The 24,730-nt window shown below is 45.7% G+C and overlaps 2 protein-coding genes across 3 annotated transcripts in view; both read right to left on the bottom strand.

Annotated features, from left to right (window-relative positions):
- The window catches only part of LOC147446894 (callose synthase 10-like), a 260,133-nt gene extending 236,055 nt beyond the window's left edge, over window positions 1-24,078 (bottom strand). Inside the window, exons 1-3 of one of the 2 annotated variants that reach the window (XM_086522840.1) lie at window positions 23,689-24,078; window positions 14,743-14,840; window positions 14,519-14,643 (exon numbers count right to left, since the gene is read on the bottom strand). In XM_086522840.1, coding sequence (XP_086378966.1) covers window positions 14,519-14,643; window positions 14,743-14,840; window positions 23,689-23,881 — 416 coding nt within the window. In that variant the 5' untranslated portion in view covers window positions 23,882-24,078. The remainder of the gene's footprint in view (window positions 1-14,518; window positions 14,644-14,742; window positions 14,841-23,688) is intronic. The other variant, XM_086522839.1, reaches the window with a different exon arrangement.
- LOC147446895 (uncharacterized) lies at window positions 16,692-17,989 on the bottom strand. Its single transcript, XM_086522841.1, has 3 exons — window positions 17,648-17,989; window positions 17,379-17,540; window positions 16,692-17,290 (listed from the first exon to the last, which is right to left on the bottom strand). Exons 1-3 carry the CDS (start codon window positions 17,948-17,950, stop codon window positions 16,856-16,858), a joined length of 900 nt encoding a protein of 299 aa, XP_086378967.1. The 5' UTR covers window positions 17,951-17,989; the 3' UTR covers window positions 16,692-16,855.
- Window positions 24,079-24,730: the final 652 nt, after the last annotated feature.

The raw sequence follows: 24,730 nt of genomic DNA, 5'->3' as shown, positions 1-24,730 counted from the left end.
TTTGGCCAGATCCATCTGTACCCTTTCTACTGAGACGATGTGTCCCAAGAAATGTATCTCAGGCAAGAAAAACTCGCTCTTTTTCACATTTGTAAGCAATTTATGCTTCCTCGGTGTCTGGAAAACCCACAAATGATTGGTACTCTCTGAAAACCGAAAAAGTCATCCTGAAAGCTATCTTGTAGACGTCTCCGGGAGCAATACAGATCTGATGATAATCACTCTTCAACTCGATTCGAACTGGCATACCCAATCTTCCTTGCCTTTCTCAACAAACCCTTCTGGCTGCTACATGTAAATTTCCACATCTAAATCACCATGCAAGAACGCTGTCTTGACATCCATTTGGTGCAACACCAAATCTAATATGGCAACCAATGCCAGAAAGCATCTCAATGTAGTCATCTTGACCACCGGAGAGAAGACTTCATCAAAGTCAATGCCTTGTTCTTGCTTAAAGCCCTTGGCAACAAGCCTTGCTTTGTACTTTGGCTGACTATCATGAGCGGTGATCTTATACCTGTAAACCCATTTACAGGGTAGAGCCTTTTTGCCCCGTGGTAATTTAAAAGCTAGTCTAGCCACTCGTCTTGGTTTAAGACTCTCGTCCTGGTCTAGTCTCCTCTCGTCCACGTCTAGCCAGAGTAGGCTGGGTCTATTCCTCTCTCGTCCAGGTCTAGCCAAAGAAGGCTTGGTCTAGTCCTCTCTCGTCTAGGTCTAACCAGGAGGTCTAGTCACTCGCCCTGGTCTAGTGGAGTCTGGTGCAGTAAGGGAAGGTCTTCGTGCTCGAGGCTTGGGTAAGCTTGTGGTTGCTGCATGACACATACAAGGCAGTCAAAAGAGCAACAAAGCCCACTACTCAGTCCCTTGAAGTACTACCACAGGAAGCGTCAACCCTTCGTGCCAAGCAGAAGTCCACCAGCCTTATTACCCCTACCATCTCCCTCAACCAGTTCTACACCTCCCCAATCGCCCCCATCAATAAACTTCTACCCACTGTGTTACAGAAAGCTCCGGTGCAACAAGCTCCTGCACCGACAGCTCTCAGTCTTAGCATTCCAGCACGTTCAACTCCCCCACACATTCTCACAACAATGGATACCCTGCCTTCAGCTGTTGACAAGCCATCACCCAGTGACAAGCAAAAATCCAAATCTTTGCTCTCTGATATTGATGAAGCCTTTTTGGAAGCAGTTACCGATCTACAGAAGATCAAGGTACCAGAGAAACCACTGGAAGAAAAAGAAAAGCTTACAGCAGAGAAAATCTTGAAGAACACAGTCCAACAAGTGTCCCTCTATGCTGCGGCTAGATGCGAGTTTTAGAAGTGACACCCCTGCTGTTATTTAGTCACTTTACCCCGGAGCAAGTCCTAGTGGCGCGCACCTCCCAGTGCGACCATCAAAGTCCTATATGATATTCCATCTCGCTGCTCCCCTCACTAATTATAGAAGCCCTCGTTTCACTGTGTCCGTCTTGGGGCAGAAATTCTGAGGGGTAATTGTGGATTGTGTATCTGGCATCAACATGATGCCTGAGTTCACTATGCTGGCTTTAGGCCTGCAGCCTACTCGTCCTGCCCCCTTCACAGTAACATTGGCTGACTAGAGGACAGCCTACCCAGTGGGCATAGTGGACAAGGTGCCTCTGCAGGTACAAGACTTCACCTTTAACTTGGATTTTTTTGTGGTTCGTCTTCCCCAGGTTGAGGGCGGATTTCCTTTGCTCATCGGTAGACCATGGTTGCGCCACACTAAAGCGCTTCCTAATTGGGGAAAAGACACAATGTGGATACATACTCCTGGCTCCCCGATGCAACCCATTCGATTAGGAGGAGGCATGGATCCCGTCGTGCAACATAGTTCTTTGTCCCTAGAAACCAGCCTTAAATTGGAACAGTCTACTCCAACTGACGGGTCAGACGAAGATCTGTTGGAGTGGTTGGACGCTACCAAATGTATGCCTTGTTATGGAGTCTCTATTCACTCTTTCCTTGAAGGTACACGCTCTTCCAATGTTTCCACAGTAACTAAACCTAATGAGCCAGCTCAAAGGATAAAGGTCACAGAAGCTACTCACCGTGCACCCTTGGTGGAAGCCTTGGATTTGGTGAGCCTATGAAAATTCATCGAAGTGAAAAGAAATCTCCTCTACAGGAGTTCATCCCCAGCTCAACATCAGCACCATTGGTGTCTGCTTCTCCGACCAAAACAAAGCTCTCCTCTATGTCTAGGGACCTCTCCTTCACAGAGCTTCCTCAAGACTGGATACCACAAAGTTGTGGTGTTTTTAAGCTGGATGAATTCCCCGCTCATGATGCCTCTCTGCTCCTTGACATAACAACCTCTTCACCTACAAGGGTACCTAGGAGTGCCATCTCCACAGCCACACCCCATCTACCCTCGCCCCTCACTACCCCTCCCCCCCCTACTTGCCCCTCACTACCCCCTCGCCCCTACCCACCCCCTCTCTCCCTCCTCGCCCCTACCCACCTGGCACCCCCCTACTCGCCCCTACCCACCCCCTCACACTCACTCGCCCCTACCCTCTCCTCACATTCACTCGCCCCTACCCTCCCCCTCTCGCCCCTACCCTCACTCTACTCGCCCCTACCCACCCCCTACTCGCCCTTACCCTCCCCCTCACTCTCACTTGCCCCTACCCACCCCCTCGCCCTACCCCCGCCTCAACTTCCCCTATCCACCTCCTCAACCTCCACTCCTCGGCCGAGTTATTTCCAAGGCCTTGAATTTGGGAAAATACTTGCAGTTTAGAATCTTCGCCGAGTTATTTCCAAAGCCTCGAGTTTGGGAAGATACCTACAAATTCGAATCTTGACCTGTGTAGTGCGGATAGTGTGTCGTGCTCTCTACAGTGGGTGCTCCTCAGTGCAATGTGCGTGACAATCTCACTCAAAACAAACTGAAAACAAAGGAACAATAGATAACAACTGAGCTCACAGAGACACAACAACAGACCAGAACATAGCTTGACTGTCTCAAAGAACCGATACAGACTCTGGCGTGGCAGCACACTCAGCTCCAGCCCAGGGCTCACAGGTACAATGGGGGTCTCCAAGCTCAGATGTGCAGGGATGGTGAAGACGTGCTATGTGTATAGACTCCTACTCCAAACGACTACGTTGGACCATATATCTAAAAGATAATCCTCCTAACCCAACAGCTACTCTTCATATGTACAACCATAAAGAGCCACCAACGGCTCATAAATGTTAGCCATCTAAGTCTATCCCCAAACTGAATGGTAGTGACTTGGACACGATGTCAACTAGACCACCGTCCGTATCCTGCCACGTGTCACTGCCCAGTCTAGAGAGTCCGTCCAATGTGAACCAGACCAGACCAACTGTACTAGCTGTGTGTCCTATGAAAGTGACATTGTAGCCTGCTACAGGTTGTCCGCCACAAGACCGCTCACCGTCTCGGTGAGAGGAATACTGAAAAATTGTGAAAGAAAACCACTAGGTACTGCATATGTACAATGGTGAGCTCTAAATTTGTCATCGAATAGATAGAGTTGTGGCCACTATTGCACCCAAAGTATCAGAGTCTGGAGGTGGAGCCATCAGATCGATGGGAAAACTTTGTACTCTATGAGTGTCCTCCACAAACCGACTCTCAGCGAAAGGAGCAGCCACCTGCTGCTCGACGGATGGGAGTACCTGGCTTGAAGTGTACTGAGGCCGCCGACTCGCACACCCATGTCGATGTGCGCCTGCGAAGCCATCACAAGGAGCCGTCTGTGATAATGACATGTGTGGTAAGGAGCCAAATGTGCCAGGCTGTTGAAATCCCTGAGGGTAGTAGTCAAACTGTTGCTGTGATGGTGCACCTCCCCCAAACTGTTGATGACTGTACTCTCCATATCCCATGGGCGTCTGTACTGATCTAGCTGGACGAACCCACCCGTACCCCATGGTAGCCTGAGGCTGCTGCTAAAACCCCATCTAGCATGTCCCAAAATCCTTGCATTTGAGCTTTGAGGTCATCAATTATCTGGGATATTACATGCAGAGCCTGACGCAAGGCAAAAATGGTAGCATCTCTCGCAAAAATGGCACTCTCTGCAACTCGCAAGCAGCCTTCCGTGGCTGCATATGTGGCCGAGTGCTTCTGCTAGGTAGCTACTAATTTCTCTGCACCAAGTTCGATCATTGCAATAGCATTTCTTGACTCCTGCAGGTTCTCTTCAGAGATTTTGAACAACGAAGTAGAGTCGCTTCCACTGGAAGAAGCAGTAGTAGCACCTGGAGGTGTAGAGTGCCCAAGAGGCACTGCAGTCGATGTCGGGGTGACAGAAGTAGTAGGGTACCCAAGAGGCACTACAGTGGTTGGGGTGACAGTGGTAGTAGGTTTAGTGGCTGAGCTGGAGATGGGAGAGAATGACGAGGGTACCACAGGTGCTGCCGAGACTGGTGTGGTAACAATGGCAGTAGTATAGATGGGAGCAGTAGGGAGAGATACCTGTGGAAGAGAGACCGCCTCAGTAACAGGAGTGGGTGTACCAAGAACAGTGGAGCTCACAACGGCCTTCGGCACTGTAGAGACGGGGACGGAGGTAGAAGAAGAACGCCATGGAGGATACGTCACCCTAGTCTAACTCTCTGAAAATGGTAGAGGTCGTAGTGTCTCTACAGTATCTTTGACCACTTTTGACTCTTTTCTTTTGTTTTTTCTTCTGATCATCTGTGCCAAGAGACTTTCTTTTTGCACGCGATGGCAATGTTGCATTCTCATCTATTTCAAGGGGGTTGATGTGGATGTTTATCACCCAAGCCAACAGTGGTGCGGCAAATCATTGGAAGCTAGATTGAGGTGACTGTACTTATGCTCTAAACCTTTTCGCCCTGGTCTGCAACGATGTAAAGAGGATCTGATGAAACCCACACGGTATGTTCTTGATTAAGCAGTAAAGACCATCACATTGTGGGAATGTGGTAGGTACCTCACATTTCCCCTTTGGTCCTTGAGCATCTCTCACCAAAAAATAATATATGAACACTGCTAACAGAGCTTTGTGATGCTACAGATTCGTAAGATCAGGTTCGAACAATGCCTTGCATGCTTGTATTGTATCAGCTTTGGAGAGCTTTGAATAAGACCTAGTAGTCGGCTGCAAGGAGGGAAAGCTAGTCATCCCTATTGCATGCCCTAGACGTGCCACTGTCAAAGTGTCCTAGGACTTTGGCAAAAATTTCAGCATGTCATGAACCATGCCGACGGGTATGTCTTCAAGACGGACAGCTTCAACTAGCGATTTGACACCCAAGTTGTCCTATTCTCCTGTGAGAGAACATCTATAAGAGATAGCTTGAGTTGCTACATGTGAAAATTGAGAGAAAACTTTGTTTTGTGTTTAGTTTTTTCAGGCCTAGGCACTTCCTGACTGATCATGTGACTCATGATTTTCTTTTTTCCTTTTGGATCCTTTTCTTGTGCACTTGAGCTATCACTGTCTGAGCCGCTACCACTATCTGAGCCGGAGCTGGCATCTGCATCTAATGTCGATGCCTTGTAACTTTCATCCGATGGGGCTCTGGATGTCATATCCGTGATCCCATGGCTGCTAGGTTTTGAATCTGCTTCAGTTTCATAATTAGCCTGCTTCTGTGGTTGAGGCCTTTTCCTCGGCAAGAGTTTTTTGCCTCCTACCATAGCCATTGATTGATGACTAACTGTACACACTCTAGTAGTGTCTTCCAAAAGCCCCAAAAGCTTATGTCGGGAGAGAGGTGGTTTTCATAAGAGACTATGGGACACATTAAGAGATAAAAGAGATAGAGAGATAAAAGTTGCCAGAGTAAAAATTTTATCTGCTTCTCCTCTCTTAGGATTTGGGCTTCTCATTAACCAAGATGGGGGCTATCAGAAAGGTTAGAGGAAACTCGCACAGTTCGAGCAAACTTGCCGTGTATGTGAGAGAGAGGGAACAGAGAATCAAATGAAAGGAGGAAGGCATCAGGATTGAAGCATATTGAAGGAGTATTACAAAAGAGATCGCACCAGAAAGGCAAAGAGAGAGATGTGTGTGTGAGAGCGCACCATAAGATAGAGACGGAAAGGGAGATGCAGGAGAGCAAGTTTTAAATTCCTAGGAACAATATCAAAAAAAATCAAAGATCTATCCGACGAGATTGTAACCTTGAATATTTGATAAAATTACAAGGACAGAGAGGCAGTAAAGACAGAGCAGTAAAGTTGGATTTATAGTAGGACTCCAAAAACCCACTTATCTCAATGAGATGAGAGCAAAATGGATGCACACCGTGAAACAAGGGGAATTTTTTAAGATAACACTGACCACAACTGAGATGAGAATTGTCATGAGAAAGATTTGAGAAGAGGGAAAAATGGGAAGCCAGAGAGAGAGCTGAGGAAGGGACAATCATACGGTGGTGGGATGGATAACATCATCAGATTTCTATATAATCAGGGCAAGTGATAGCACTTGATTCTTGATCCATTTACCAGTGGGACAAGGGAACACCTTCCAGATTGACTAACCGGACAGCCCCCTGTGGCAAAATCTCTTGTACCATGAATCGCCCTTGCCAAGCTGGGACCAGCTTCTTAGCTTTTCTCAGATACTTCGCTTGATAGAGTAGCACCAAGGAACCCTTCGTTATTTTCGGCTTTCTGAGATGACGATCATGCAACGCTTTGCGACGAAGTTGCTCGGCTTGGAGAGCATGTGAACCTAACATCCTGCTTTCTTCTAACATTGAGAGGCGGGAGAGGTTTGCAGAAACAATCCCCGCTGTGACGCGAACACTTCCCACTCTTGCTGAACCTGAGTTGAACTCATATGGTGCAATTGCTTCTAGACTGAAAGCTAGCTAGAATGGGGTGTAGTTAGTGGTTGCCTTGAAGGAGGTGCGATAAGCCCAAATTGTGTCGAGGATAGCCTGAGCCCAAGAAGTTGGATACAAGTGACCAGCACGATTAGCACTTTGTTAGTGTTCTCACCTTGCCCATTTGCTCTAGGATAGTAAGAGCAAGATTTGCGATGAAAAATCTTGTAGTTCGTGAGGAGTGTGGAGATCAGGTCGTTGACGAAATGACTACCTCGATCACTGGTGATTTCCAGAGGGCACCCAAACCTGCAAAAAATATTTTCATACAAAAATTTTGCGACAGTGGCGGTTGTACACTCGATGGTAGCCACCACTTCGGCCCACTATGTTGCATAACCCGTTGCTACCAGGAGATACTTACGATTGCCGGGTTGAGCAGGTGGATTAACTTGGCCAACAAAGTCCAAGCCCCATCACTCAAAGAGCAACCACGCCATAGATACCTGTAGAGGGCGATTGGATTGCTTGCTAGGCTTGGGCACACATCGCTGACAGACATCACAATCTTGACATGAGCAATAGCATCTCTAAATATATAGGGCCACCATAAGCCGGTCTGTAAGATTTTTTGCGTCGTGATGTGACCAGGGTAGTGGCCACCCGTAGGACCACTGTGTGCATCCTCAAGAATGTGGTCTACTTCATGAGGGGAGACGCACCTGCGTAGCACACCATCTGGCCCAGATTTGTAGAGTTGTCCGCCAATCAAAGAGAAGGGTCTAGACTTCAGCAAGAGTCTTGTTTTTTGAGAGGGAGAGGCATTCTCAGGATATAGGCCAGTAGAGAGCAGATGTAACACATCTCCATACCATTATGGGGCCGTGTCGACCTTAAAGAGATGACAAAATCCGGAAAGTCATCATCAACCCCAGTATCGGACTCACCTGTATGTATGCGAGAGAGATGGCCAACCATGACATGCCGCTTGCCCGGACTAAGAACTACTTCGAAATCGAATTCTTGGAATATCAATAGCCATCTCGAGACTCTTCCTGCAGCTTGGGGTTTATTCAAAAGATAGCATAGCGCATGATGATCCATGATGATAGTGAAGTGAATCCCTAACAAGTAATGACGAAACTTCTGTAAAGAATACACCGTAGCCAAACCTTCCCTTCTGTGGTGCTGTAGTTGCGCTTTGCTTTGATGAGCAGGCGACTTGCATAGTGAACAGGGCGATCCAGGTTGTACTCCTTACTAGGCTGAGTCAGCACAGCATCCACAGCCAATGGACTGGCATCAGTATGCACATGAAAAGGTAGAGACGAATCTAGAGCCACTATAATAGGTGCTTCAGTGAGGCGTTTTTTGAGGTATGCAAATGCTTCAGCCTCAGGTTTTGACCATTGGAAGGGTACAGTAGCACTAGTGAGTCGGGTCAATGGTTGAGCCACCTGTGCATACATTCGTATAAACCTGCGATAATAGCCTGTGTGGCCTACAAAGCTCTGAACACCTTTCACGTTGATGGAAGGTGGTAACTTCAAGATGGCCACGATCTTCTCTTGGTCAAGCGCTAAACCTTTGGCAGACACCACATGGCCTAGAAGTGTGCCCTCAGTGACCTAAAAATGACATTTGTTAGGATTGAGCTTTAGGCATACCTCTCTGCACCTAAGGAAGACAGCAGAGAGCTGAGCGAGGTGCTCCTCTAGATTTTCCACTGGGGTAAAACATTGGGAACCTGAGAAGGTCGAAAAATCCTCCATGAAGATGCGAAGATGATCCATAAGTAAAGGACAGAATATAAGATATATTGCTCGATTGAAGGAAGGTGGAGCGTTTTTCATCCCAAACGACATCCTAGTGTAGATAAAAATACCCCAGGGAGTCACAAAGGCCGTTTTAAGCTGATCACCTGGATGGATGCCCAACTGATTGTATCCACTGAACCCATCCATGAAACTGTAGAATACATGCCTTGCTACATCTTCGAGCACACGCTGAGTGAAAGGTGTGGGAAAACCATCTGGGATAGTTACCTTGTTTAGAGTAATCTACGCACACACGGATTTTATTGGACTGCTTCTTAGGCGCTATCATCATGGGTGATAACCACTCAAAGTGCTCCACAGGTACAATGATCCCTCCCTCTTGCATTTTTTCGAGCTCTGACTTAACAGTCTCTGCATACTTCGGGTTGAGCTTGTAAGCTCAACCTCTGACAGGCTTAGCCCCTTCAACCAGAGGGATAGTGTGGACACCCAATTCTGGTGGAATCTCTTCCAAATCCTTGTAGGACCAGGCAAAAACATCTTTAAAAGAGTGTATAAAAGAAACTACGTGATCAAGTAATGCGGGATGCTCCCATAACCAAGCTGCTAAGAGGACGTGCTGAGGGTTGTCAGGGTCGCCCAGGTTGACTTTTTTTACCGAGTCAGGAGGTGTAACTATGAAGGATACTTCGGAAGTTGAGAAGTGAGCTGTCTCTTGAAGCTTCGAAACATCATGGACTGGTGTTTGATCGATTGGAAACTCTGCATACTCTTCTTGTAACCATCCTGGTGGAAGCTCCTCGAAGGGTAAATCTTCAGACACAGACATAGCAGAGTGCTTTTAAGGGGGCGGGGCGTCCGACCTAGGAGATGTTAGAGGAAGGGGGGAATCATTGGCGAGTTCATGCAGAGGAGATTTCTTCCCCCTTCGATGATGTGTTATAGGTTCACCAAGACCGACAGCTTCCATCAGAGGAACACTTGAATCATGGGAATCAGGGACTAACACACTTACTTCTTCGACTGGCACACTTTCTGTTGTAGGGCTTGGGACACTGGCGTCCACCTGAGGAGCTGGGAGAGAGAGTGTTACCGGCACAAGTGAGTTTTTTTGAATAGAGACCACATAGCATGGCATCGAGGTGGTAGCTTTCAACCACTGCAGCAAGTCTTCGTCAAACCCGTAAGGTGGGATGGGCTGCTCCGTGTCGAGGTTCGACTGTACTGACAATGAACTGTGATGAACCACTGGATCCATATCTCCTTCGAGCAAATTGGTTGCATGGGGGAGCCAGGAGTATGTATCCACATGGCGTCGTTTCCCCAATCATGAAGTGCCTTAGCATGCCGCAACCATGGTCTACCAATAAGCAAAGGAAATCCTCCCTCCCCTTGAGGAAGACTGACCACCACAAAGTCCAAGTTAAATGTGAAGTCTTGTACCTTCAGAGGCACCCTCTCTACTATGCCCACAGGGTAGACTGTCCTCTGGTCCACCAATGTAACAATGAATGGAGCAAGGCGGGTAGGCTGCAGACCTAAGGCCAACATAGTAAATTATGGCATCAGATTGATCTCAGATCCACCATCCACTATGACGCATGAGAAATGATGCCCAAGAATAGACACAGTGAGACGAGGACTTTTGTAGTCGGTGAGAGGAGCAGCTGGATAAGAAATCATGTAAGACTCTAAGGGCTGCACAGGTAGGTGCCTACCACCAGGATACAGATAGAAAGGGTGTCACTTCGAAAATTTGCATCAAGTCGAAGCATGTCGTACAGTGACACTTGCTGAAAAGTGTTTTTCAAGATAGACTCTGCTGTAGACTTCTCTCTTTTGATCAGATCTTGCTCCGGTATCTTAAGCTCTGCAAGTCCTCTACTGCTTCCATGAAAGCACCATCAATATCTGATAGAAGAGAGGTAGGTTGGCACTTGGCACTACCTGCTGGTTTGTCAACTACTAAGGGAGTTTGACTCATTTGTGGGACTAGAGACGAAAAAATTGGACCGCCAGGGAGGCTGAGACCAAGAGCAGCTCTCTGTGCCCGTGTGATCACACCAGCCGGCTCTTCCACCTGCTTCAACCCATCTCGAGAGGCAACTACAAGAGTGGAAGACGGAGCTTGTGGAATGGTGCTTATTGTGATGAGGTTAACCTTTGGGAATGTAAACTCCTGCTGGTTCTGGCTTGTGCTTGCAGATGTGGATGCACGTTGTTTTGGGCAGTCCTTACTATAGTGATCCTTAGCTTCAGGGCAGCGTCGGCAAGGAGAGGACCCTTCTGGCAACGGACATTTTCTCTGATAATGTCTATACTCCCCGCACCTATAGCACAAAATTGGCCTATTGGAGGGGCGAGGTGGTCTCGGCCCTTACTGCATGGGACTAGATGCTGACATCTACAAGCTTTGGGGAACTGAAGGAGTACTAGCATGATAAAAGCTGGGGGATGCAAAGTTGTTGTGCATACCTTGCATAGGAGGTGTTGTCAGCAAGGTGGCATCGGGTTTTGATGGCCATAGGGTGAAACCATGTTGGATGCAGATGCTAGCCCTTGTTGGAGAGAAGGACCTAAACTTTGTTGTATTTGCCGGAATCCCTTTATATAGTAGCAATCCTTGTCTTCATGCCCAGACTTTTCGCAGAAGTGGCAATAAGTCAGAAGGGGATAGTCTTGTGGAGGATGTCCTGGAGAGCGACACGAGTTGCACCATACCATAGCTTTAGTCTCCTACTGAGACGGAAGCTCTTCTAGCTCGATCTTGATTTGATCCAAAGCCTCAAGATGTGGTGGTTTTCCCTGTCTAAGAGAGATTGATTTCTCTTCTTGAAGAGCGCGTTGTAGTTTTAGGGCTTCAAGTTCTCTACGCAAAGAAGTCAATGGATCAGATGGACTTTCCGAAAACACAGAGGGAGTCTCTATGTGAGGGGAGTTGGTGAACAGCTTCCTAGCCCCCTCTATCCTAGTAGCAGTTGCGACAAACTCCTCCAGATTGGCATCGGGCCGGAGATTCTCCCAGAGTTTTTGCTGAGAATCTTTGGGAAGAGCCTTCTCCACCCACTTCTTAACCATAAATTCACCGGGTTTTGCTGGGGAAGCTTGGCAACCAGAGACTTGGTTTTAGTCATAAGTTCTGCAAAAGTCTCCTCTGGCTGGAGCACCATGTTGGCCAACTCATCAAAAACCTTCTCCTGGTAGTCACCTGGCCTGAATGTTTCACAGAACTGTTGTCTTAAAGCTGCCCAAGTTGCAAAATGCTTCTCTGCAAACTGACTATACCATTTGTCTGCTAAGCCATCCAAGGTAGATGGAAAGAGTACCAAATAAGCATCTTCTCTATTAAGACCACGACCCCCACAGAGAGATACAAACCTTCTTGCATGGTCGTCTGCATCTTCTGAAGAGAGTCCCTTTAAGTTAGGAAACTTGATGTTTACCTTGGCCAAAACACTGGCCAACACCTCCATGGCCTCTTGCTCAGGAGCCCGTTGCTCAATAGCCTGCTGTAACAAAATAGGAGAGAGCTTTACTGGGGAAGGTGAACTGGAAGATGTGGAACCGGATGGAGAAATGGGTGATGCCGTATGTAGAGGTATGGGTGATGAGGTTGATGGACTTCTACTAGGTACCAAGGGTCGTCTTCTGTTGTAGTACTTCAGAGGACTCAGTAGTGCGCTTTGACGCTCGAATGACCGCCTTGTATGTGTCATGCAGCGACCACAAATCCAGCCAAGCTTTGAGCAAGAAGACCTTTAATTGCTTTAACTGGATGAAGACAGGTCTAGACTCTACTAGACCAGCAAGTGACTAGACCCCGGCTGGACCAGGGACGAGGGGGGCTGGACCCCGGCTGGACCAGGGACGAGGAGAGACTAGACCAGGGACAAGGAAGGACTAGACCAGGGACGAGGAAGGACGAGGAAGGCCTAGACCAGGACGAGAGAGGACCAGACAGGACCGCACCAGTAGGTTACACAGTGCAAGGCAATGTAGGCGAAACCAAGTAGCTTCAAGATTTGTATCTCAACAGAGAGTGATACTTCAGTTGAGGTCCCCAGCATGATTGCCAAAATGAGAGCACTTGTAGCACGGATAGTGTGTCGTGCTCTCTACAGTGGGTGCTCCTCAGTGCAATGTGCGTGACAATCTCACTCAAAACAAACTGAAAACAAAGGAACAATAGACAACAACTGAGCTCACAGAGACACAACAGCAGCAAACCACAACATATGACTCGACTATCTCAAGAACTGATACAGACTCTGGAGTGGCAGCACACTCAGCTCCAACCCAGGACTCGTAGGTACAATGGGGTGTCGAGGCTCAGATGTGCAGGGATGGTGAAGACGTGCTGTGTGTATAGACTCACCCTCTAGATGACGACGCTGGACCATATATCTAGAAGATGATCCAATGACCCAATACTCATATGTACAACCATAAAGAGCCACCAACAGCTCATAAATTCCCTCCATCTAAGTCTATCCCCAAACTGAGTGGACCACCGTCCGTATCCTGCCACGTGTCACTCCCTCTAGTGTGAACCAGACCAGACCAACTGTACTAACTGTGTGTCCTGTGAAAGTGACACTGTAGCCTGCTACAAGAGATAGAGAAAATCCTTCAACCTGAGTAGATCTTGGCAGACAAGGAAACCAAAGTGGTAAACCTTGGAAGACAAGGAAAGCAAAGTGAAAGGAAGTCCTTTCTTGGAATACTTGATCAAGTTCATACTCTTTGATGCCAAGTGGATGGAGGAGCATTTGGCAGATACTCCTCAGTTGTCTGAGCTTTCCCTTGAGGCTTTTAGTTTGCTACGGCCAGTCCAAGAATTCAAGCCAATTCAAAGGGTTGAGTCTAGTGCAATGATGTTGCATAGAGAGGATCCACTCAACTGTCTTGTCAATAAATCAACTAGGATTGTTACTAGAGTGAACCAATTACGTGTATGACATTTTGGAGAGAGTGAGCTGACAATCTATCACAAAATGATGTCGTACTCAACTAGAGAAAACGACAAAGAGAAAGAGCTGGAACCGGATTATACGACTTGTGGGTCACAGCCCGATTTACGACACAGATTCTGGGTCCATACATGCCGACGTGACAGGCTGATGGTAGTGAACAGAGGAGGGTGACGTGGCAGTGCTTAGGCCAAGGCTGCTTTTAGGCTTTTAATAACGGATGTTATAAATTACTTTTGAGCACTATTGTAAACAGCATATCAATTTAAGTGCTTTTGAGATCAACTGCATAGAAATTAGAGGCCAAGGCCCCAATTGTGCACACATTATGTGAGTCGGCTCACACAAAAGCGTTGCAACCGCGAAAGCTCATCAATATAAGAAGAGAGTTGAGGGGCCAATCTCTCTGAGATGGAACTTTGCCACTGTGTGTGTCTTGACTAAAGTGTTTATTTTCCAGTTCAGTTTTCTGTTCTTCATCAGTTGTGGTATTGTCGCATTATCTCACCACCTTGCCAGGTGCCTTGCAAGTTTCAAATGCCATGGCAATGCTGAAAAATCATGCTTAGTCAATTATAGCTTGAGCCAAGCTGATGAGAATCCATTTTTTGTTTTTTGTGATATTTTTTTTAATGTTTACATGGAGAATCCTTCTTTTTAGCATAAACCACGGCATTAAATCATCGACAACTACCTGTTCCCATCCATAACTCACACAAATGCTTTTCCATTAGTAGCATAAAATCTACTTCATTCTAGATTTACATTTTAGAAAGCTTGCACTCTTACTTGAAATATGTCAAAAACCACTCTCAAGTTTGTAAAATGAAATGAAGAGGATTAAAGCCCCTAGACATAATGAAAGACTTGAAATTCAAAGAGGACATCAACTTTGAATGGATAAACAAGCCCAAAAGAACATTATACAAACATCAATAAGCCTCTCATTTCTTGCATACTCTTTGGGATGAGGAGGTTGGATATCGCTATGGTGCTTTTGTCGATAATTTTTATAGAAGTCTTCTATAATTTTACTCCTTGTTTCAGGATTTCTTGTTGCAGGAGTTCTACCAGCCCTTCTCCGCTGCAGTGATTAAAAAACAAAAATTATGGAGTAAATGCTATTGATCATGAATCCAACCTAGCACAATTCACAGAAGTCGGTTTAGGTAGTAGATAGTACCTTCATGTGTGAAATTAATCCAGTTTTGAGTTGCAAGACCCCTCTTCCTTCACTTTGACGATCCAAAGCTTTCGATAATGATAATGCATGTTCACAAACTGCAAAAAGGCGAGCTTCCACAAGTCAGCATTATGAATATAGCAAGTTGCTATTACACCAATAAATCCAAACTATGATCAGCCCAATACGTAGTCTTAAGGAAAAATTCTTGAAGAATCTAGACACCTTTTATAAAAACTGAAGTTCTAATAAGCTCTTACCGACGTCCTAGCTACTGTGGTCTCATCTAGCCTTTCAAGCCATGCAAATTTGAGTCTCCATGGAAATTCCAATGGTGCCATATAATACTAGGTACCATACAACCTTGATGATCTCAATCACGAAGCAAACGAACTAGCCTAGAAGAATACCCTAGCACTATAGAGCTTTACTCTTCTTGCATGCAAATCAAATTGGAAGTAGATTATGAATACCATAGTCCTCCATGACTTGTGATCATGCCGGAGCTTGGTTAATCTAATCAACTAACCTTAAGGCTAACTAAAAGCAGGAAAAACAATAATGAAATACTCAAAACACAAGCTGACAACACCAAGAGAAATGAGAAAACCTCAAAACTGATGTCACTCCTATGAAAGACAGAACACTACATTGGTTTATATACAAGATCATGAAAGAGGGTAGATGTGACTAGTAGGTGTGATAGAAGTTGTTGGGTAGTTGTGATTGAAGCAATTTTAGGTAGCTCCAATTAAGGTGGTAGGTAATCCATTACAACAAGTTAATTCACCCTTACATACTTAAGGGTGGAGTAGATTGTTGACTTGGGAAAAGATCCCCCCTTGAACAAGCTATCACTCGATGCTAAGGATGAAGGGAGAGGCCAAAGCAAGAGGCGCGTTGCTTCAGGCCAGGCACTAACTACAAGTTTGTGACATGGCATAACCAACTTGAAGGACTGGCTGAGAGGACAAGGGGTGCGAGTTAAAAACTCTAACCTGGAAGAACCTAAAGGTGTGGCCGCGGGGCCTAAAGGGGTTAGGGTTCTGAAAACCTAACCCTACCAGCTTAAAGAGCACAAGCCGAGGAGCCTAAAAACTAAAAACTTAAAAGCCAAGTCTACTGCAGAATTTCCGTAAATTGCATTGACATGCTTTTGGGCTCTTGTACTGTTTATAAAATTATAAGTGCCCAGAGGCCCAATCTCTAGGGGCATCTCGACGCAGAGTCTCAAAGAGAGTTGGACCCTCGAGAAGTTGTACCTTTGCGAAGCAATAATAAAGAAATACCGGAAGGGGCACCAGTCTTTGGGGCTAGCGCATTTGGGGACAAAACTCCGTCATTCCATGTCGATTCTCCTCTTCTCTCTCTCTATTCAAGTTCAGTTCAATTATTTGCAGTTGTTGTTCGTGTGTTGCTATTGATTTCTCGCTTGGAGTGTCCAAGTCTCCACTGAGCCCCCTCTAACCTCCTTGCCAAATTCACGATCCCGAATAGATACCGCATCCTCTCTAAAGATCACCTCCATGCCAAGCTTGCACAACTCGTGCACAGACATAAGAGAAATCCCAGCTTGGGAGCATAAAGTACCTTGGAGGTATGCATACCCCCTCTCCCGTCGGGAATCAACTCCATAAATCCATCGCTATGAACATGAATTTCAGATTTGTTGCCAATAAAGATGGTACCACAGCAAGGTTGTAAGGTACGTAGTATTCGGTACGTGTTTGGCACATACTATACGTTGTACCGTATGGATTGGGCCATAAGGTACATAAAATTCGTAGTATATTTTTTAAAAGCTAAAAATACAAAGAATTTCAAATTTATATACAACCTATCTAGTTTAAAAACACTGCACAATACTTAAACATAGCCACAACATTCAAAAAACACTTAAAATCACCCCACAAGTTAAGTAACCGCTAGAATTGAGTCCAGACCACATGGCATAGTGTAAGTCAAAAGTACATAACTAAATGCTGAATCCTGATACAAAAATAACATAGTCACTCAATAAAGAGTCTAGGTGGCTCAAGCAACAAAATAAAAAGCATAAATGAGTCATGACAAATGTCCAAGTCCCAAGACCCAAAGCACTGGGCAATCACTACTACTCAAAATCATCATCAGAGGCTGATGAAGACTCAGAGAGCATGTCTCCATCTGTCAAGACATTGCCCTCATCATCATAATCAAGCTCTCTCTCCTCTGGCACAGATGCTAGGGGTGCATCACCCTCATCTGGATCATCAGCCTCTGAACTATGGGTTTGGATGAGTCGAACAGCCTCATTGGCTCGTCTACGAGCAGGCCGAACGGGTAACTTTCCTCTGCGAATGCTCTCTCTGCGTGCAACCTCTGGTTCTGCAGCAGCAATGCGAAGAGGAATACTGTAAGCTCGAGAGCGAGATCTAGTGACTCGGCGATCCACGCTCTCTAGCTCCCTGTGCAACTCTCGAAGGATCTCCTCCTGCTCATCTCTAATCCGTGCATCGACCTCCTCCGCAGTAGGATCTGCCACCATCTTCAACTCTGTGGGATCCACCTACAATGACAAGACAAAACATAGTCCATAATTCAACACTGTCGTTTGATCATTGACTTGTTTTCATAAATGTGCATGTAAATCTCACCTGCTTGGGTGTCCCCAAGGCATGAAAGCTGTGCACAAGCCGCATGTTAGCACGGCAATAAACCAGTCTCTCTACCTGCTTGGTGCTAAGACAATTGCGGATCTTCGTGTGAATAAGAGAGTATGCACTCCAGTTGCGCTCGCATGCCCCAGCTGAGCAATCCTACAGCAATTCAAATAGCGAACACTCATGGGTCACAAGTGTCATGTGTGACAATATAGATTCATCATTCAATAATTATAAATTATAATTCAGACTTCAGTATTCACCTGGGAAAGGATGCGCAATGCAAGGTGGCACAATTTGGGAAGGCCCTGGCGTCCATAGTTCTGCCACCATGTTAAAGGAAGCTTGGTAGCTTCCTTTCTCAATGCTACGGACCGCACAAAGGTGGGTCCTAAACTGTTCATGTAGCTACTTATCTCTGAACCCAGAATCAATTGCTTATCCTCATCATATATAATGTTCAGATATTCAGAGCGTAGTGTGAGCAATGAAGCCTCCTCAAACAATTCTTGGCTCTTGAAGAGAGGATGGAGAAGTGCAGCCATCCCATGGATGGGACGACGCATGAACTGCCATCGAGTCTCTACAATAGCAAAAATATCATCACGACTGCAAACAAAATAGTCACAGTAAGTATGTGTTTTGAAAAATTATAAATAGACATGTCACATGAGGACATTAGAGCACTTTGTACTTACCGATCCTGTGTCAATGAGGTACATCCAGAAATGTGTGTCTTCATCTGCATAAACAGATAATACACCAACCCAAGTTAGAGCCCTCCATGTCTGTGACCCGTAGTAGTACATACAATGGCTATAGAGCCACTGCCAAGGATTGCACCTATGTCCAGAAGGTCTCATCAAGAACCTTTCTTTGAATGTACTTGGTCGCCTCTGACTGAGCGTGGTACATCAATCTCCACTTTGGATCCACAACTGTCTGCAACAGTGGATCTCTCAATCTGAATAGCCTCTGAAGCACCAGATACATGTATGCAAATCTGGTCTTCGAGGGACGCACCATGTCTACTGTGTTGTGGCTCCTGAAGATTGCCAAGGCCCGGTGTCTTTTGAAGAAAAAAGTGGTAAGCTTGGACGCATCAGACACTGTAGGCTGCACCCAGGGAAGTTTGCCTATGTCCTCCATGAGAAGGTCTAGGCAATGTGCAGCGCATGGTGTCCACACAATGTGCTTGAACTCAGCCTCCACCATATTCCCCATGGCCTTGCGATTGGAGGCATTATCAGTGACCACCTACAATGACAAGATATTAAATGAAGTGTGGGCATTATTACGTTGGACAATATATGCAAAATTCAAATGTGCATGCCACATGGTCAGGACTCAGTATCTACCTGCACGACGTTCTTCTCCCCAACCTCCTTGATGGCCTGGCAAATATGTTTGAAGATGAACTCCGCAGAAATGCGTTCTCCAGCTTTCCCTGCATCCACGGCTCGTAAGAAGTATGTGCCCAAGCAGGAGGAAACAAGGATATTGATAATGTGGCGCCTCTGCGTGTCACTCCACCCATCAGAAAGAATAGTGCATCCAAATTGTTGCCACCCAACCTTCACTGGACTCAATGCTCGGTCTATGATCTCTTTTTGGTCGTCAAGCATGGTAGTGCGCATCTTTTGGTAGTCAAGACCATTCCAGGAATCTGTAGCACCAACCTGTGAAATAGCCCTCACCATCCTCTTCCATTGATCAGTCTTCAACACATTGAATGCAATGTTGCACTCTATGAGAGTCCGCGCAATCTCCATCTCTGCAACTTTTTGTCGCTCTTTTACCCATGAATCATTGTGTACACGTGATGGCAATGTGGTTTGCCTTGGGCCACGTACACCCTCAACCCCACCTGCACTTGCTGCTGAAGCACTAGCACCCTCATCCTCAGCCTGTGAAACACGAGCTCTCTTTCTACTAGTGCCTGCAAATGATGGCGCTACAGATGCAGAGCTGCCAATATCTCCAAGTAATGCATCCTGCAAGGCATCCTCTGCTGCTGCACGTGCTCCCCCTGACTGTGAGGATGCAGTAGATCCTGGAGGAAAATGCTCCAAAATCAAGGCATCCCTCAATGCTGGCGGGATAGCCTCACAACCCCCACAATGTCCAGTGGTGCCAATACGAATGAGGTGCTTCAAAACCCTGGTAATTGTACCCGTCATCTGCTCTCCGCAGTACTTGCACACCCAAGTGCGAGTCCCTGAACCTGCTTGGCCTCCTGTGTTGACAACTCTCAGGACATTGGTGTGCTCAGCCCAAAGAGGATTAGGTGCATGATAACTCTGCAGCACAATTAACGCACACTTCAAAGTTGAATACAAAACTTACAATCTTTCACGAGCTCAGGACTCTAGAGTGCCTCCTTGAGGCTTGCAGACTCTAAACACAAAGGGAGGGAGGGAGGGAGAAAGAACCTTATCGGTGGCGGCAAATCCTTCCTTGGTCTCTGTGCAGACACTGTGCAGAGACTGTGTTCTGGTTCTCTGTTGTGATAATAAGAGGTATAGGATAGGTGGACTTATTAAAAGCCTCGCCCAGCCAGTCCGACCAAGGCGTATTAGGCACCGGCGGCGGCCAAATTTTTTTTTTTAAGCTAGGCACGTACGGAATCATACCGTACGTACGTACGGAAACAACCTTGTACTACAATGTTGTCGCATGTTGGACAAAAGATCCTTCGAAGGTGTCATGTGTCGTGCGGCACCACTATCCCCAAAAACTGGTTGCAGATTGTGTGTAGTTGTCATTGACAATGAGATGTGTCAAAGTGTTATTGTTTGGACCCTCATCTACGACTTCCCCGTTTTTTCCCCTTGACTACCCCGACCTCTCTTCTCCAAGGAGAACCCAATGGAGGTCACAAGATGTGTAGCATTGCTGGACTGTTTTGGTCTTCCCAGATGGAGTCATGTTGCCGTGCCTTCTCGCAAGGGGAGCAAGCATGCGGTTGTTGGATCCAGAGGGGAGCTATTTATTTCCAATCTTCTTCTTCGGAGAGAAGTGTTTTGACAGCAATAGGGTCCTCTTCAACACTTTTGGAGTAGGTTTCTATAGCTAGATTTTCTTCGAGGAGGTGGATTGGCAGATTTGTTGTGCCTTTTGCAAATGCACATCTTTCTTAAAATGGTCGACAGAGCTACCATCACAAAGTGATGATGTGGCATGCCCAACTGGAAAGAACTGGCCGCAAGGACAAGAAGAATTGAGCCCAAAAAGTGTGGCCAAGCGGCCTAAACTAAAGGGGTTAGGGTTTTTATCCATAAATCGTGCTAGTTGCCACATGGCACTTTTGTACGGATTTATGTTATTTGCGTTGCTAATTTTGCGCAAGGCTTTTTGGTTAGATGCTTTTGGGAGTGAATGCTTTTGGGCATCCCTTATAAGCTTATAAGTGCCCCGAGGGCCACTTCTCAAAGAGCATCTGGACACAAAGTCTCGGAAAGAGTTGGACCCTCACGGAGTTGTACCTTTGCAAAGAGAACTAATACCAAAAGGGGCACCAGTCTTTCTGGCCAGTGCATCTGGGAACGTGTAAAGGGAACCACATGCCAACGAGAAAGAACGGACGAGACAACTTTAAGCACTTCAAAACAATTGAACAGAGAGAGAGAGAGAGAGAGAGAGAGAGAGAGAGAGAGAGAGAGAGAGAGAGAGAGAGCATGAAACACGAGACACAGTGGCAGAGTTCCACCCTAAGAGAGAAGTGCAGAGCAAGGGAGTATCCGCTTGTACTGAGCTTAAGCTTACAAGGCTTTACAAAGTTTAAAGGATTAAGACTTAAGAAATGCCAAAGGGAAAGGATAATGCTTAAGCTGCAACCCAGTCGGTTTCCAATAGAGTCAAACTGCCAATAAGCAATTGACCAAAACTCTCAATTCCCGTGGCATCGCCTCAGTATCCGCAGCCCCAAGTGTTTCTGGACACTGAGCCGCAAAATGCCCATACTTACCACATGTATAGCACGCGAAGAAAAGCGTGCCAGAGAATAAGCCCATGGAACATATTTAAAGGCCTTAGGCCATGAAAAGCAATACATGAAAAGTATCAACCTAAAAGCATCTGATCAAAAAGCAAATGCTCTCCAAAAGCTGCCAGCACGTAAAACACGAAAATCCATACTGCTGCCATGTCAGCAAGCTACAACACAAAACGCGGATTTCCATATAGTGCCACGTGGCATGTCAGCACAAAATGCGGAAGGTCCCTACAGCTGTGCCACATCATCAACTTCATATGCAAGTGTGGCTCTGCTTTATTTTAATTGTTTCTAATCACTTGGGCCCCATCGGTTTGGGCCTCATCAGACGGGGTCCCATAAGTTGGTAAAAAACTCTTTAATAACTTCCCCCACTCAGCAAGGATTTGTAAGTTGGTGAGAACTTCTACTTCTATTGTTTCTAGGGTTTAGGCCCCTCGGACAAGATTTGCAGGTTGGCTCAGGTCTTCAGTGGCTTGACACGTCAGCAGTTTGTGGCATCCCCCCTTCTTGATAGAACAGTAATCATCCGCGATTGGTGTATATGTGTAAAACAACTCAAGTTAGTTTAAAAAATTTCAAGGGTCGTTCTGAGGGTCATTCAATTTTCTCATTCCAGATTGGAGCTCTTCATATTCTAGCGTAGCAAAATTAGTCATCACACCCAGACCACGCTAATCGGTAAGGGGTGTCTCGATGCACTAAAATTACATACCTAGGCAATCTCATCCAATCAGAAATATTCAGTGGTTGACACATCACAATGCATCACAGAGACCTAGATACATGGAGGAATCCTTATAACATGGCGCTAGGGTGGCAATTGGTCTCAGCATAGAGTATCATCGCACAGTCTTGAGATAGAGGTGGACTAAGCAGTTGGGATCCCCGAGACACAGAGATTTTACAAAGCTATTCTACTATTAGAGAGAGGGAAACTACTCTATTTGGCTAGCCACGCTCTCTACGCAAGCTCCTAGAGCTTAAAGACCAGCACAAACTTGGGCGATACTTACTAGGAGGAGATAGAGCATTAGCTATTGCATGCCCAAGCTCTACCATAGAGATGAAAGAGATAAGAGCCCAACACGCGAGAGAGAGAGAGAGAGAGAGAGAGAGAGAGAGAGAGAGTGGCTGAGTTCTGCTCAGATCCACGCATAGTCTTTAGGGAGCTCTTCACACCCCACCCCCCCCCCCCCCCACCCCCCCCATTGATGTATACCGTTCTACACCTCACTCTAGTACGGGATGGAGCTAGCTAGATTATTCATATCATGCTTGTACACACAATGCATATAGCTTGTAATTTGAGCCCCTAGTCATACAGCTGCCCTCTCCCAACTATTATATACGCCAGTTTGATACGCCTTCCAGTTCCAACCTTAGTTTTAGTTCCGGTTTTGTAATTTGTTTAACATTTATTCCCTTTTGTTTGAGATTGTCCCACAGGCCGAGTTCTGCCTCCAGAAGGCCTTAATAAAATCTCTCTCTCTCTCTCTCTCTCTCTCTCTCTCTCTCTCTCTCTCTCTCATGCTATTGCTAGGAATGTTCTTGTTATTGAAATGTAATGAAATATCATATAAGGGTGAATTATCTTGCTGTAATGGATTACCTGCCCACCTCTATTGGCGCTGCCTTAAAGTAATCCAACCACACCTGCCCACCAACTGCTATCACACCTACTATTCACAACTACCCTCTTTCATGATCTGGTATTTAAACCCATGTAATGGATTTGGCTTTCGTAGTAGTGTTCTCATTTCTCTTGGTTGTGTCTTGAAAAATTGGATTAGTGACTTGTCTATTTTCAGCAAGTGTTGATTAGTTTTGAGTTTCAACAATGGCTAGGCAGCAATCATTCTTACTCTCACTCCCACTACTTTTTATTTTATTTTATTTTTTTCACCATCTTCACTCATCAGCTCCTTTGTACTGAAGAAAGTTGTATGCATGCATGGGAAATGATTATTTTATTTATGTTTTTTCACCATCTTCACTCATCAGCTCCTTTGTACTGAAGAAAGTTGTATGCATGCATGGGAAATGATTGTGTCTCGTTATGTTCGCAACATTCAGAGATATTCATAATCCATTCACTCTAAAAAATACTCCTATTCGTAACAAATTGAAATCAGAAAAGCGTGATGAAATTGTGCTCACTAGGCCATTTTGGCCTAGTAGAAGCTGTCAATAAACACTCTCTCTCTCTCTCTCTCTCTCTCTCTCTCTCTCTCTCTCTCTCTCTCTCTCTCTCACACACACACACACACACACACACACACATACACGCGAGGGAAGAAGAGGAATTACGAGCTAAGGAAGCAAGAAGGTCTTCCTTTTCGATTTCTTCTGCAACTTGCAAGATGTTGTAGATGTTTTTGCAGGCCTCATGATCGATATCATCGGTTATCTGTTGCAATGATGGAGAGGGTGAGGAAACTGCATTCACCAAGCTTTTCCAGTTGTGAAGAGCCTTCCGTTTGGTGTCCTCCGGCAAAGACATCTCTCTCTCTCTCTCTCTCTCTCTCTCTCTCTCTCTCTCTCTCTCTCTCTCTGTGTGTCTGTGTGTGTGTGTGAGAATGCTTCCTTCTCCTGAGCTGAGCTGAGCTCGGCAGCAAGCTCTCTTCAAAAGCTGATTCTTTGATTGTGCTGCACTTCTCGTGAACTTAACTCAAAGTTGGCCAGCGACGCAGCTGTTCAGAAATTATAAGATGCTATTTGAAATGCCCCGTTGCCCCCCTCTCTTAAGTTATTTTCTTTGTCCTAAAGAAAAAGGTGACTACGTGTAAAGTGATACCCAAAAGCATAAAACCAAGCGTCCAAAAATTCAATTTTATTTCTTGATAGTTCATTCAAATGCTTACATGAAATAATGTGATATGTGTGTTTATGTGTGGGCACGCTTTTGAGAGACTTGGTTTAGAAGAGGAGTAGAAAGTGGAGGTTGAACTCTAGTTTGAACACCTGCTAATTGTCATTGAATGGCATGACTAAGCATCTTGAAAGACTACGAAAGGATCGATTGTTTGTAGGAAAGCATTACCAATTTAGAGGCATGAACGAGATAAGGAATCTCAATTCAATATAAAGGCTTGATATGAGCCTAGCAAGAACTTATAGAGATATGATATGATCCTTGCAAGAATTTCCACAAGAGACAAGCTATTTTGCTCATATTCAACATAAGGTTTTTTCCACACAAAAAAACGACGCATGACAACAGCATCTCCTTGGTTGTGTTCAAGACTTCAAAAATTTTAGTAGCTATTGAAAGTGTCATAGAGCATCAATTTTGGCCCTAAGAGTTTGCAAATAATGTATAAGAGATATGTATGCAATAACCATTTTGACC

Source organism: Adiantum capillus-veneris, chromosome 11 (genome assembly GCF_014529385.1).
Source record: "Adiantum capillus-veneris isolate H3 chromosome 11, ASM1452938v2, whole genome shotgun sequence".
Taxonomy (NCBI): domain Eukaryota; kingdom Viridiplantae; phylum Streptophyta; class Polypodiopsida; order Polypodiales; family Pteridaceae; genus Adiantum; species Adiantum capillus-veneris.
This window is presented reverse-complemented; position numbering and strand designations above follow the sequence as displayed.

Coding starts and splice junctions, on each gene's coding strand:
- LOC147446895 (XM_086522841.1), bottom strand. CDS start 17,950: ATGCGTCGTCCCATCCATGGGATGGCTGCACTTCTCCATCCTCTCTTC. Junction 17,541..17,647: donor CATTGCGCATCCTTTCCCAG/GTGAATACTGAA, acceptor GAATTGCTGTAG/GATTGCTCAGCTGGGGCATG. Junction 17,291..17,378: donor CCTTGGGGACACCCAAGCAG/GTGAGATTTACA, acceptor TTGTCATTGTAG/GTGGATCCCACAGAGTTGAA.